This window comes from Lacerta agilis, chromosome 17 (genome assembly GCF_009819535.1).
Source record: "Lacerta agilis isolate rLacAgi1 chromosome 17, rLacAgi1.pri, whole genome shotgun sequence".
Classification (NCBI taxonomy): Eukaryota; Metazoa; Chordata; class Lepidosauria; order Squamata; family Lacertidae; genus Lacerta; species Lacerta agilis.
In genome coordinates, this window is record NC_046328.1 from 20,940,920 (window position 1) to 20,955,197 (window position 14,278).

The window sequence follows — 14,278 nt, forward strand, 5'->3', positions numbered from 1 at the left end:
GGTTTGGAAGATATGCGGATCTTAATGCACCACAGCAGCAGAGTAAAGGGAGGAGGAGAAAAATGGTTGCATTCTCCCCTCGGAGAGCCCGTGCATTTACATTAAACCAGGATAAGGTTTTACTCAAGTGATGGACTATGCTGAATCAGCAAAGCTAACAGTTAAAATAAGTGAACTTAACAATGATTGCTTCATGGAAGAATAGAAGCCTTTTCGGACTATTTAAAGAAATGATGAATTTGTGTGAGCAGGATTCGAACTATGAGCAACAGAAGGAATTAGAGATTATTGCATTATTGTCATGATATAAGGTAAACGGTAAAAGGTAAAGGACCCCTGGACAATTGAGTCCAGTCAAAGGCGACTATGGGGTTGTGGCGCTCATCTCGCTTTCAGGCCAAGGGAGCCGGCATTTGTCCACAGACAGCTTTCCGGGTCATGTGGCCAGCATGACTAAACCTCTTCTGGTGCAATGGAGCACCATGACAGAAACCAGAGCACACGAAAATGATGTTTACCTTCCTGCTGCAGTGGTACCTATTGGTGGTACACTGGCATGCTTTTGAACTGCTAGGTTGGTAGGAGCTGGGACCATCACGGGGATTCAAACCGCCGACCTTCTGATCGGCAAGCCCAAGAGGCTCAGTGGTTTAGACCACAGCACCACCCACATCCAATGATATAAGAGAGGGGAGATGGGGTGCAGCAAGGGGGAGAGGGGGAAAAAAACCATGGAAAATGGAATGGGAAGTCAATAAAACAAAAGAAAAATCTATTATGTATTAGAATGTCTATGTGATTATTTTTTTGAAAATTTAATAAAACTTATCTGAAAAGAAGTTACTCCAGATGACAAGAAGACATGCACATAAGACACCTACCTTGGAATGGCATAGGGGAGGACTGAGCCATGTGGAGATGCTCCTCACTGATCAGATATATTGGTTGGTGCTGGACGATCTCCACACTTGTACACACATTGCACTCCCCATGAAGGAAGAATGTGAAGGCGCAGGACAAATGCTCACTGAAAGGAAGAGAGAAGAGGGAAACATGACAAAAGGTCTTTTAATCCTTGGATCAATGCTTCAGAAAATGGCAACAGAGATTCTATGGATCTTGCTGGAACAGAAACTACAACACATGGTGCTTGCATGGGTGTGAACACACTTTCATCTCCAACGTAAGTGGCAGAAACATCAAGCCCTTCCTTCCTGAAAAACCAGAGAAGCATGTAGCGAAAAGGAGCCTGTATGCTGATGAAGACATCATATATTCAGTCTTCACAAGACTTCAACGAGAGATGGAGCTGTTGCAAACTAAAGCTCATGCCTCAAAACAAATCACAATAAAGAACATGAACAAGGTTTCACTGCCTTAACCACAATCAAACCCCTTCACAAAAAAGGCATGTTGCAAAACAGGGAGCACATACCTTGCCCCGTTAGAATAAGTGCATTTTTAAAGAGTTGAGTTAACTTCTAACTTCCTTTCTTCTAGCAGATCAAGATGATCAGGCGACAGAAAAAACTGCAAGGTTTTGAGCAGGGGCAGTTAGAATAAGATCTATAATTTGATTATTGATGTAAACCTCCAAAATGTATTTTGTATAGTTAAGTTTTTACCTCTATCTTTAGTACATTTTATTTTATTGCTATGGCTAGTGGCTAATACAAATAAAGATTCTTCTGATCTCTCTCTCTCTCTAAGAGCACGGTCAGCTCAACCCTGGCTATGAAGCATGCATTTCATCAACTTCCAGCAACAATAGTAGTTTTCAGAATAAATCTCTTCAATTTAGTTGTTGAACAGAAACAGGGCTACTCTGGTACCACAGGGACAGTGTTGATAGCATATTGCTGAGGCACCAGATTTTGTCTGCTTCACTATTGGCTGGAGGGGCAAGATGCTTGTTGGAATATCGAGCACCCAGAGCCAGGTACCTAGAAGATGCAGCTCTGATCATTTTTTATTGTTCAGCCAACAACTGCTGAACAATCTCAACAGTCACTAGAAAATTCAAAGATACTTTTGCCATACAGGGTATTTTAGATATTTTAGATGTTATTCATAATTCAGTAACATTAGCTACCCCTCTTCTACTTTATTCTAGCTCCCATTGAAACTGCTTAGTGCCCAAAGAGAAGACGATACACCTGGGTCTTCCACAGAATGGCTGCCAAGTGAATGAAGGCAGTGTGAGGGAAACACTAGGACACCGCAGCATTTCCCAGAAGGCAATGTAATTGGCTTTATATGGAGGTGGACAGGAGATTACACTGCCTCACAACTCTGGCCTCTGAGAATCACAGAAGGGTGGATTCCCTGCACTCTTAGATAAAGGGGAAGTGTGACATTGCTCAGTTGTAAAGAAAAGTTGCTTCTGGGCAAAGTTTCCCAAAGTGAAAGAGAGCTGGGATCAGCTGATTTCTGTTGAATCACACATGACTGTGCCTTTGATCCTTGTTGCTTCCTTTGGCACAGAGCCCAGCTCTAACAGAAAGCACTGCCCAAGCCAACCCACAAGTACGCTTGAATGAAAGAAAACAAACAACTGGGATAATTTAGTGGACCACTCTTCAAATCACTGCAGCCGTTTAACCAGCTGACCCTTATTGTAAAACTAAAGCTTCCACACATTATCCTATCACTAAAGGAGGAAAGATTTGCTCAAAAAGTCTTTTCGACCAGGCCAATATTTTTTAACCTACCCAAAAGAATGTTGAATGGTTTAATGTCTCAGAACTGCAAGCATAGTGTATTTATGAGTTACGACTGGACAATGGTAAAGTTTAGTTTGTGGTGCCTACTATAAGGTTCGCGTGATGGTGCTTACGAGTAATGAAGCAGGAACCCAAACAGTCTTTTGGCAGTTTTATTGTGCAAAACTATTTACAGAAAGCATGTCTGTCTCAGTCTGTCTCAGGGAGTGGCCCCTTCTGGCTCCTTCCCCAGCATAAGAGCTTCGGTACCCCAAATCTCCTCCTACCCTCCTTGCTTTTCACCCCTCTGCACAATTGGGGCACTAGAAATGGCATGCTTCCTTCCTGACCAGCCGGATGAGGTGAGGTGCTGGGGCTCTCAGCAGCATCCCCAAGCCCTCTCCTCTCCCAGCTGGCCCCTTCCCCTTCCTCCCCACTGGAGGTGTGGCTGCTCTTCACGCTGGAAGAGGTGCTGCTGCTCAAAAGGTGTTGGGGCTCTCTGTTCCCTTCAGCAGGCCAGGTGGCAGTTCCCTGACACCTACTTTCAATATGACCCAGTTCAGATATTGCAGCCAAACAACAATTAAGTTCTACTGAACTTTACTATCCCTGGTGTTTTTATATTGTACAGTGGTACCTCTGGTTACGTACTTAATTTGTTCTGTTGGTCCGTTCTTAACCTGAAACTGTTCTTAACCTGAAGCACCACTTCAACTAATGGGGCCTCCCGCTGCCGCTGCGCCACCAGAGCACGATTTCTGTTCTTATCCTGAAGCAAAGTTCTTAACCTGAAGCATTATTTCTGGGTTAGCGGAGTATGTAACCTGAAGCGTATGTAACCCGAGGTACCACTGTATTATTCCAATGAATGGAGTTTACAATACAGTACTAAAAACAAAGCCCTATCGAGCTGGAAGTTCAGCAACACTGAATTATTTGTAGCCTGATACTCACATGCCTGGTATATCAAACAGGAGCCTGAAGGCTTGTTTACCTCTGGTGCAAATCCATTGGCAGGAAACAGTATGGAACTGTAGGGGGAGGCACTAAAGCCCTTAGTTGCAGGCCTGTTCACTTTTTTGTGAAGGAAGCCTGAACTCTGCCTCTGTGAAAGGCTGATGTTCCCCTTCTCTAAAGCAAATCTGAAGGGGCGTTCTTCAGAGAGCAAGCTACAAGGCTTCAGCTATTCTACAAAAGGTGATCCACTTCAAGGAAGGATGGGACCCTCTGCCAGGTTCCCAGCAGGTCAGTTTGTGAGGAGGGGCGGCTGCTACCTGCCACATGAAGTAGCAGATTAGAGCCTTTGCATGGCAGCCGACCTGCATGTGTGTAGGTACAATGCAGCCTATATAAAGAGTGTGTTACGTTTTTGCTTTGCCTCTTTCTCTAAGGCCTCAGTATGCAAGCTGCACAAAAGGGGAGAGATATGGGGACAGGGAGAAGAGAGACAGGGATGTCAAAGAGGGAAGGAGTGGAGAAAGAAAGGCTGGCGAAAGCAGCTGAGTGGAGAAGAATCTGAAGAGAGACCTGAGGGAGAAGAGAAGGAAAAGGAAGGAAGGAAGGAGGGAAGGAAAAAGATGAGAATGCGGGAGGGGGCATGGACAGACAAAGAGTTTTGACAGAAACTGCTATTCATCTAGCAACCATTAACTGACATTAATTTCCTGATTCCAGAAATCTAATGCTGTCAAATAACCAGCAGTGGTTTGATTTTGATCTTGTGAATTGTTTGCTTTGTTCATTGTTTATGTCAATAGTTCTTAAGCTTGCGAGATAAAAGAAATACTGTCAAATCCATTGGAGCCCAGAGTGATTGCCAACCTGCCCTCCTCTACTCTGATTACAGAACTCTAAAGGCATCATACTATCATTACTCCAACAGGGATAAATAAAAAAGACAGATAGTTCTCCAGTGCTTTTTTGTGGACAACCATTATTTATAAAAGAATCAGAATGCATTTCTGCTTTTAACTTGTTCATAAATTTTCTAGAGTTAGGGTTGGAAGTGAGGTAGCCAGGTTTGCAATGATTAGAGCACTGGGGCGGGGGGGGGGGGGGCGTTGTGAAGAGCTCCAAAGGGATTTCTCCAAACTGGGTGAGTGGGCAGCAAAATGGCAAATGCAATTCAATGCAAGCAAGTGGAAGTGATGCAGACTGACGTAAAAAAAAAAACCAACCCCCCAAAAACCCAACCTTATTTCAGATATACTCTAATGGAGTGTGAAATGGTGGGTGATGCAGCAGCTGTAAAAAATACTGTGTACAGCTCTAGTCGCCTCACCTCAAAGAAAGGTTTTGTAGAGCTAGAAAAAGTTCAGAACAGGGCAAACAAAATGATCCCAGAGCTGGAGCAACTCCCCTACAAGAGAAAGTTAAGGCATTGGGGCGGTAGTTGGGGGGGGGGGTTGAGAAGAAGGGATGGGACAGAAGTGTGCGAGCATGCATAGTGCACAGAATGTGGATGAGGCCAAGTTTTTCTCCCAAGAAAATACAGAGGCTCAAGATGTGCGAACTCAGAAGAAGCAAAACAATAGAAGTGGGAGTGACTCCACACATCCACTTTCTGTTTGGATGTTATTTATAACATCTAAATCCACCCTAAGACTGAAAGCATATGAACACTTTATGTTCCTGGAGACCTACAACACTCAGAAAGGAGTGTGCCATCAGAGGTGAAGTCAAACTGTTTGAAGGTTGCAGGGATTCCCACATGGTGGGGTTAATGTTTCCCGCTTTCATGCCACATTTGCAGGCAACTTTATAACACAGAGCTGGTCTGCCAACAGGCCTGGTGCTTGAAGCTAGCTCTCCGTAAAGCACACCCTTGGGATCCTGCTATCTTCCATTCTGCGTACATGACCAAGCCAGCATAGGTCACCAAGACAGAACTGCAAACATACTGGAAATGTAGGCTTGGATAAGCACATTTCTGTTTGAGACTCAATCCGGCCATGTGATGCACAAAATCTTCCTGACACAGCACGTACAGTGGAACCTTGCTTCTCAAACTTAATCCATTCTGGAAGTCTGTTCCAAAACCAAAGCGTTCCAAAACCAAGGCACGCTTTCCCACAGAAAGTAACAAAAACGCAAAATAAATAGCAAAAACAGACAGACCTCAGCGTAACACTCAAAACAGAAGTGTAACACTCAAATCGGAAGTTTAACACTCAAAACGGAGCACCTTCGACTTCTGAAAAAAGTTTGCAAACTGGAACACTTACTTCTGGGTTTGCAGTGTTTGGATTCCAAGTTGTTAGAGTACCAAGGCTTTTGAGAACCAAGGTACCACTGTATGAAAGGCACTGAGGTGTCACTCCTGGCAGGTGTAAGTTGCCCACAACTCACTTCCATAAAGCAGCATCCTCAACACACAATCTTAGTAGAGCTTCATCTTTGTATTGGTGATAGCTGCCTTGCCTATACGCTTATCTACCTCAGTGTCAATGGAAAGGTTGCTAGTTATGGCGGAGCCCAAGTACACAAAATTGTGTGTGTGGAGCAAAACAGTTGATGAGTTTCTGTAAAGCTTCTTCGGAGTATGCTGTCAAGGCTGCGTCACCTGCAAACAACATCTCACACATAACAACCTACCACACTTTTGTCTTGGCACAGAGACATGCCAAGTTGAACAGAACCCCATTGCTTCTTGAGTGGAAGTATACACCGTCTTCAGTCATACTGAAGGCATTAGAGAGCTACAGGGAGAAGAATATACCAAAAAGAGATGGGGCAAGAACAGAGAATACTCAGAGAGCACTATGTTTTTGAAAGTCCTTCCCTAGAGAGACCCGTCTGGCTCCATTTTGCTGACCTTCAGGTGAATTGTGAAAATCATCACCACCAACAACAACATATCTTCACCAGGAATTTTGCTCAGAATTTTACACCTACTACCCCGATAGGTTTTATCTAGCTCTGTTGCAGTGGTGTTATGCTTCTGCTTTGTATTTATGCAAAGTTGTGTTTTAATAGTTGCTGTGAGCCACTTTGTGGGTCTTTTAGGTGAGGTAAATGTTTTAAACAGATACATGCAGAAAGTTATTTTGCATGGGCATTGTGGTAAAAGCCAGCCTCAGGGCTGAATTCACACAATGAAAAGGTAAACTATACGTAAAATATCCTGTAAGATTCATTCAGAAGCACATTCAAGTGTCGCTTAGAAATGCATGAATGACAGACAAGGAAGCTGAAAGGTGTGTGTTCCACTTCAAGGTGTGTGTGCCTCCAGTAGTAACCTGCTTATGAATAGCTGCAGCATGTCTGAGCAACTGCACGTTACCTTGGTCAAGCTGTGGTTGGTTTCAACACACATTGCCTCAACTAGAATTTATTTGATGAGCCAATCATATGTTACAGTGGCAGCTCCCCTGGCCTTCCTCCAGAGGGCTCCCTTGCAGTACTTAGCATGGAAATAAAGATGAGGACACACTGGCTGAATCAGATGATCATATCTGGACTTAATAAACTGAGATACACATACGCCATTTCCCTGCACATGTAGCTCCTTTGCTCATCAAGCTATCAAACCATGAAGCTTCGAATTAACCATAGTTTCCTATTTTGCCCAACCTGGGAAACTATAGTTATGAACTACTGAAGAGGTCAGGATATTAAACATGCTTAACATATTGTTCTCCACACACACACACACACACACACACACACAAAGCTGGTAACTACAGTTCAGACAAATCAGAAAAAATATGGTTTATTAGAGACTTTCCGGTTTGGCTGCATAGGCAGGCAAAAACTGAACTGAGCTCCGAGCATCCAAACTGGGCCAGACTCCCTATTCCAAGTTTAGACTTAAAACCATGCAGATCAAGGGACCCCACTCTGTTCCCTATCTTTTTGATTACATTCTTCAGTGACACGCTTTATCAACATACCAGTGTTCAGTCTTTTTAAATAAAATAAAATGTTGTGTCTGTATGTATAGTCCTGTGCAGCCACATCAAACTGTAAGACATTATTCCTCTCAAAGTGCAACATGACTCACTCACCGTCAAAAAAAGATTGCCAACCTGCCCTCCTCTACTCAAAAGCTGAAACATCACAATTTAAGATTTTATTTTTATTGTTTAAAGCAGACTTGACCCATTACTCTGTCTGTACCTAATGATGGCTGCGTGACGAATAAGCAATTTCGAATTCTTCCTCAGTCATAAGCACAGCAGTAACAATTCTGAAATTCTTATGGAATGGCATTATTCCACAACAAGGCAGCACAGTTTGGAAAGACATCCCCCTATGTTCAAATGAGGATCCTGGATAATGTCTTCATTTGGAAAGCTTCTGCAAGTCCATTTCACCAGATATGCACCTTGCTGTACCATCTAGAACCTTACGCTACTTTTAATAAATAATATAGCTGGCAGGAGGTGGGGGGCGTTCTGGCTGCTGCACCAATTCTCAGTCTCAAGAAAAAGCAGCTAAGGCTTTAAAATATACTTTGATGTTTCCCACTTTTAGGATTTCTAGCATGAGGAGACCACTGCCAAAGAACGTATACAGGTATATTCAAATCAGAAAAGCCCTTTCTTTCCAACGCCTTTTCAAAGGCTATTTTTATCTCAGCTTAAGGAAAACAGATTGTGCTATCTGATAGATGTCTACAATCATGTTCTACTCTTGTATTCAAATTTGTGTGTTTATAGAAGAGCATTCCAGTGCTTTCTCTACATTATCCTTCAGATGTTATGAAGATGTTCTTACCAAAACAATTACACAGGTGAAACAACACAAAGAGTCCCCTGGCACCTTAAAAAGACTCGTTTATACTGGCAGGCACTTTTCCAGACTAGAGCTTACAAGGCTGGAAAACAAGCAGGGAAAACTGGCAAGACAATTTCATGCACATGATTTAACTGTGATGATTTCTTATTTTAGGAGGAAAAACTCCAGAAGGTAAACTAAGATGGCTCATAGCCCCTAAATGCTCGCCTTTGTAAATATGAGGTGCAAACAGGGTCACTACACACAGCAGTCCGAGAACTCCAATATCCCATGAGTGTTTGCTATGAACAACATTAAATGCATACATTAAAGAAAGTTCTTCTTGAGGATAACCCTGTGCCTTGAAAGCTTACTCATATTCAGTTCCCCACCCCAATATTTAGACTATTTAAAAGAAATGGGAATGAGTAGATAAAAAAAAAACATTCTCCTTCAGATGCATGAATTACATGCTCCAGAATATAGAATATTCTGCAGAATTTAAATTCACATCAGAGACCCCTTTGCAAATACCAGACCCTTCTTTAACTGCAATTTAGAACTTACTTATAAATGGTTGACCATATATACCCATCTTTCTCATAAGCAATGCAGGAAAGTTGTCTTACACTAGGCAGGCTATCAGTCCACCTACCCCAGGGTGGTCCAGCGTTTGGCCCTCAAGGCCTTTTTGGGCAGCCCTCAGCAACGTTTGACACCCCGCCCAGTCCTTGCACAGCCTGGGTTTGGTAAGGAGGTGTGAGGGCTCTGACAGGTTCCTAGAGCTCTCGCGCCTCCTTTCCAAAGCCCAGCAGCACCTTGCTGAGGCAGCTCTGGGAAAGCAATGTGAGGGTGGGGGGAGACATCAAGTTTTGGCTTTGTCCTCACTCTTCCCCCCCCCCCCGCTCGCCCCGACAACAAGGCAGTGTGCAGCCCACTGGTTCCATGTCGAAGTACTCTGGTGGCCCATTTGGTATGAAAAGTTGGACTGCACTGATCTAGTCTAACTAGCAGCAGCACTCTAGAGTCTCTGGCAGAGATTTATCCAATCACCTGGTACTTGATCCTTTTATTTTCTTTCCTAAGGTGCCAGGGATTGAACCATGCAGTCTGCTACAGAGCTACAGTTCCTCCTTTTGCTCTCTGCTTTTCTTTCCCCTACTCATAAATAAAAAGCTTAAGTGACAATGCCCCACACCCTCCCTCCAGTAGTGTGGTAGTACCAGTGATTAAATTCATCTTCTATCAAGGCAGGACCCATTTGTACATGCTAACGCACCAGCTAAAAACCAACAGACCAGGTAATCAATTGCAACCCTACAAATAAATTCTGCAACTGTACAAGAACTTTCAGAAGCCATAAGATTCAAACACCAAGATCCTCCCTATGAATATAAATTAGTCTGTTTCTTCACTAGCATCCAGAGTGTTGAGATAAAAAATTCACAATGCAGAAAAGTGTTTAGATAACATAGGAAGAATTTAGATAATGTTATGAACCCATTATCTTGACACTTTGTATGCATTCTTGCCAGGACTAGCATGCTAGAACTAATTTGCTTGACTCTTGATAGTCTTTTCTCACTGATTTTATCTCCAACTCTCTTGCTATCTCCATTCATGAGCAAAGGAGAAAGGGATCAGCTAGCAGTTTGGGTTCCAAAGTGGGCTGTCATCAGACACCAAGGCAATGCAAAGGAAAGGCTTCAAGCTCCACACTAGAGCTTGCCAGCTCAAACACGGATCAGTGTTCCCACTATAACACAAACCGTTTCATAGTGGCCAAGATCAGTTCTTCCAAATGCTTACAAGCATGCTCTCTAAACACTTAATTATCAGTGACTAGTAGTTTAAGCCCGTTAAAATAACGGGCGCTAGAACATATGTGGAGGGGGCTGCAGCAAAGGTTTTTGTTTTTTTTTCAAAGACAGGCATGGTACCTTCTCCCCAAATAGAAGAGCAGCCTTTTATGGGGGAAAGTATTGTGTACATAGCAACAGATGCAATTTATGGCAGAGGTACAAATTATCTTAAGGCTTTTGGTAGGAATTTTATGAAACTTTCCTTATACTATTTTACCAATAGAATGAATGCAAAACTTGCTCGAGATGTATTTTTTTTGTATATAAGCCGACCCAAATATAAACCGAGGCACCTAATTTTCCTACAAAAACCTGGGAAAGCTTATTGACTCAAGTATAAGCCGATTCACCTTTGCCACTGTGGTGGAGGAGGAGGAACGAGCAGCCCGAAAGCAGCCCTTTGGGCTGCTCCTTCCTCTTCCTCCTTTGCCAAGTTTGCATTTATGCGAGCAGTTCAGGAATGGAACAAGCTGCCTGGGGAGAGCAAAGAACCGCTGTTCTTGTACACTTCTTAAGGAATGGTTGACTGGGGAGAGCGGGTGGCGGCACGAGCGAAGAGAAAGGGCTTCTTTCTCGCCGCCCCCACCGCCCGCCTCACTCGAGTATAAGCCGAGGGCAGCTTTTTCAGCACAAAAAATGTGCTGAAAAACTAGGCTTATACTCAAGTATATATGGTATTTTGATGCAGTATTCTTAAGGGCATTTGGATAGCCTCCTCGCCCGCACCAACCCAGCTTTTTAGTCACCATTGCGGTGCTGCTTAACGGCTGAAGTAGGGCAGAAACCCGCCGCCTCGCTGACTCCCTGCTAGATCGAATCCGGCGGGGCAGAGTATGCCAAACTCTGCGCGCGCCCTCGCTGTGCGCGTTTCGCTCGCTTAGCTGCTGTGTACGCTGTTATTAAAGGCACGGGAGCAGCGGAAGTTTCGAAAAGGCGGCCATCTGTCCTGGGAGGATGACAGGAGCGGCCACAGGTTGCGAGGAGGCTCCGGAGAGCCGAGATCGCCTGTTGGACCTGTTCCCGCCCCCTCCCTCCTCTCCGAGCTCGTTGCTGGCAATGCCCTCTTAACCCCGAGAGAGAGAGACTCAGGCGTCATCCGGGCCGCCTCCCTCGCTCGCCCTCCCGCGATCTTCATCCCTCGCCTCCCTCCGGCGAAGGAGGAGCGAGCCGGGCAGGAAGGAGGGGCGAGCCGGGCCGCGCGCGCAGAGGGAAAGGGGAAACAAAAGTTTTCAGAGAGTTTCTGGAGGCGGTTCCAAAGCCCTGAGAGCGTCGTCATCATCCGGGCGGCCTCGGCAGCAACACCAGCGCGCATGGACGCCCTCAAGTCCGCCGGATGGGCCATAATCTGAAGCCCCAGCATTGCCAAGCAGAGCTGGAGCAGCGGCAGGCATAAAAATAAGTCCTCGGGAAGGCAAGCAGGCGCCCCCCCATCGCCTCCGCTTATGATCTCTTCGCCCACAGCTCTCAAAGAGAGAGGGGTTTCTCGGAGAGGGAGATTGGGCTGCTGCGCCGGGGGAGGGTCCCCTGATTCTGGGCTGGAGCGCGCCTGAGTTCCAGCAGTAGTCCAGGTGGGCTGCTGGATCGCGCCCTCCCCATCTCTCCTGTCCCCCCTCCCACTCCTCTGCCCCCTCTCCTCCCCTGGTCGCTTCCCCTGGTGCTCCGGGCGGGGGGGTGGGACGCGGAGAGGCGCCGCTGGGCCGGGAGGAGACCACTTAGCCAGGAATATTTATAGGACTTGATCCCTGGAAAGGTGCGCAGCGGGCGGGCAGAGGAGCGCGCTCAGCGGCCGTCCAGGTGACCTCAGGGGCTACTGCTGCTTCGTTGCGCCCACGCGGAGGAAGGGAAGCGGAGGAGCGGGCAGCCGCCGCCGGCGGAGGTCAACCTTGACCGGCCAAAAGGGGAAGCTTCGGCCGCTGGGGAGACGGGAGATCGCCACTTCCAGGACGGCCGCTTCTGGGGCTCCTCCGGGGACGGAGAGGCGGCGGAGCCGAGCGGCGCAGCTGGGCTTCCCTCCCTCCCCTTCCCTGTCTCGGGAACATGGAGAAGCCGTGGGGTGGGCTGGTCTGGGCCGCTAGGCCTCGGGGCTCTGGTTTCAGCGGCGGCAGCGGCAGCGTGGCCTTCTTCCTCGGCCTCCCCAATCTTCTGGAGAGCCGACATTCCATTTCAACGGCCCCGCTTCAACTGCCGCCGCTGCTCCCGGCCGATGTCTCTCCGTCCAATCCCTGTGTCCCTGGGGCACATGCGCAGTAGCGCAAACCCAGAGACACACGGACTGGACGCAGAGACACTTGCATTTTATATATATAGATGATGCAACTGGACTGTTTAACCTCACTTGGTGTAACTGCCCTATGTGGTAAACCGAGTCGCTATAGCTTCTCAGGGTGGAAACCTCACATGCCAGCCAGAGGAACAGCCAGGAAAACTCACCTGGTACCCATGCCCAATAGATTGTTGGTGCCAGACATGGGCCTTCAAATGGCACTTAAACACTGTAACATACTTCAGTCTGTTTCTCACAGTACTTTTACTGATTTGATTGTTTTATATTGATGGAAACTGGCTTGAACACTGGTATCTAAATACTGTTAAGAAATAGGAACAGAAAAGGAAGATATAGAAGTGTTGGGAAGACAGAAAACAAAAACAGGCAGGGAGCTCTAAACCATAGTGCCTGGATACTAACTCCATCAGTTAAAACGAAGTTAGCATTAATATTATTATTTATTGGACTTTTAAGTGAAATGTAAACTCAAAGAGACTTATATTATAATGTAATACAAAAATTCAAAGCAAAACAAAACAAAAAGTTAAAACAAAACAAAAAAAGCTGAAAACACTGATATACATAAAAAGCAGCCTAACAAATCCCACCCACTAACAGGGGCCACAGTTTCTAAAACTCTCCAAGCTAAAAGCCAAAAGGATGGCTGAAAAGAAGTATTTTTCATCCAGTGCCTAAAAGTAGCCAGTGGTGGTGGCAGGCATGTGAGGGCAACATTCCATAAGGAGGGAGCCACCACTAAAAAGGTACCGTGGCAACCTATGGTTTGTCATGGAGTCCGAAAACAGACCCTCACTGTAACTGAATGCTAGTATCTATTTTACTGTAAGCTGCAAAAACTGTGCTTCTGACACAGAATGAATTAAGGAACTATCTGGCAGGGTCACACAGTAGGGACTCACAGGCTTCTGTTCAGTATCTGAGTACAGAAGAAAGGTTCACCTCTATGTTAACAGTAGTGGTTTTCTTCAGGGCAGAGCTGCCTGCTCCTCATTGCTCCCATGTTTCAGCTTTATGTCCTATTTCTTTATTCTCTCCACCCTGTGATATTTGAGTAGCTTGATTTCACTCTCCATATGAAGCTGGTAACCATAGTTTCTCCATATTAATAGAGCCTTTTTATATTTTTTTAAAGAAAGCATCTGAAGCAGACAGAAAAATGGTTAGCATTGTAGCGATACATTTCTTTTCTGTAACAGGCCGCTACTGTCAATTCAGTTGAATGGGATTCAAATACATTACTTGTAAAAATGCATCACTTCTCCATTCCCTGCAGGCCTTTCCCTTTAGAATGGCAGTAAAGGTTATTTACAGGGCTAGAAAAATCTCAAATGATGCAGGCTTCTAGGAATTTGCAGTTATTTCCACAGCTCATTTTCTACGCAGTGTAATGGTAACAGTTGCAGAAGCTTTGTGTTAGGGCAGCTCATTCCAAACATATAGGATACTGTTAATGGCATCTATATATTTTATTCTCTAGAAAATACTCAAATGATTAAAAACTGGATTTAATTCAGTCAGAGGTTCAAACCAGCTCTTACAATTGTCCAGAGTATAAACACACACCAAATCAATATTAAAATGATTAGAAGCAACCAATAGTAAATGTGGTAAGCAACACATGTGACACAATCAAAGTTCTATACATGTAAGTTCTGTAGTTTTAATGGAAACATTAAACGTAATTTTGTCTTAACTGTGGCTACTAATGC

General features: G+C 45.1%; 1 protein-coding gene across 1 annotated transcript in view; it reads right to left on the minus strand.

Moving 5' to 3' along the window:
- Positions 1-14,278, minus strand: part of MED13L (mediator complex subunit 13L) — a 164,313-nt gene that overhangs the window by 56,721 nt on the left and 93,314 nt on the right. Inside the window, exon 5 of the mRNA XM_033174605.1 lies at positions 882-1,027. Coding sequence (XP_033030496.1) covers positions 882-1,027 — 146 coding nt within the window. The remainder of the gene's footprint in view (positions 1-881; positions 1,028-14,278) is intronic.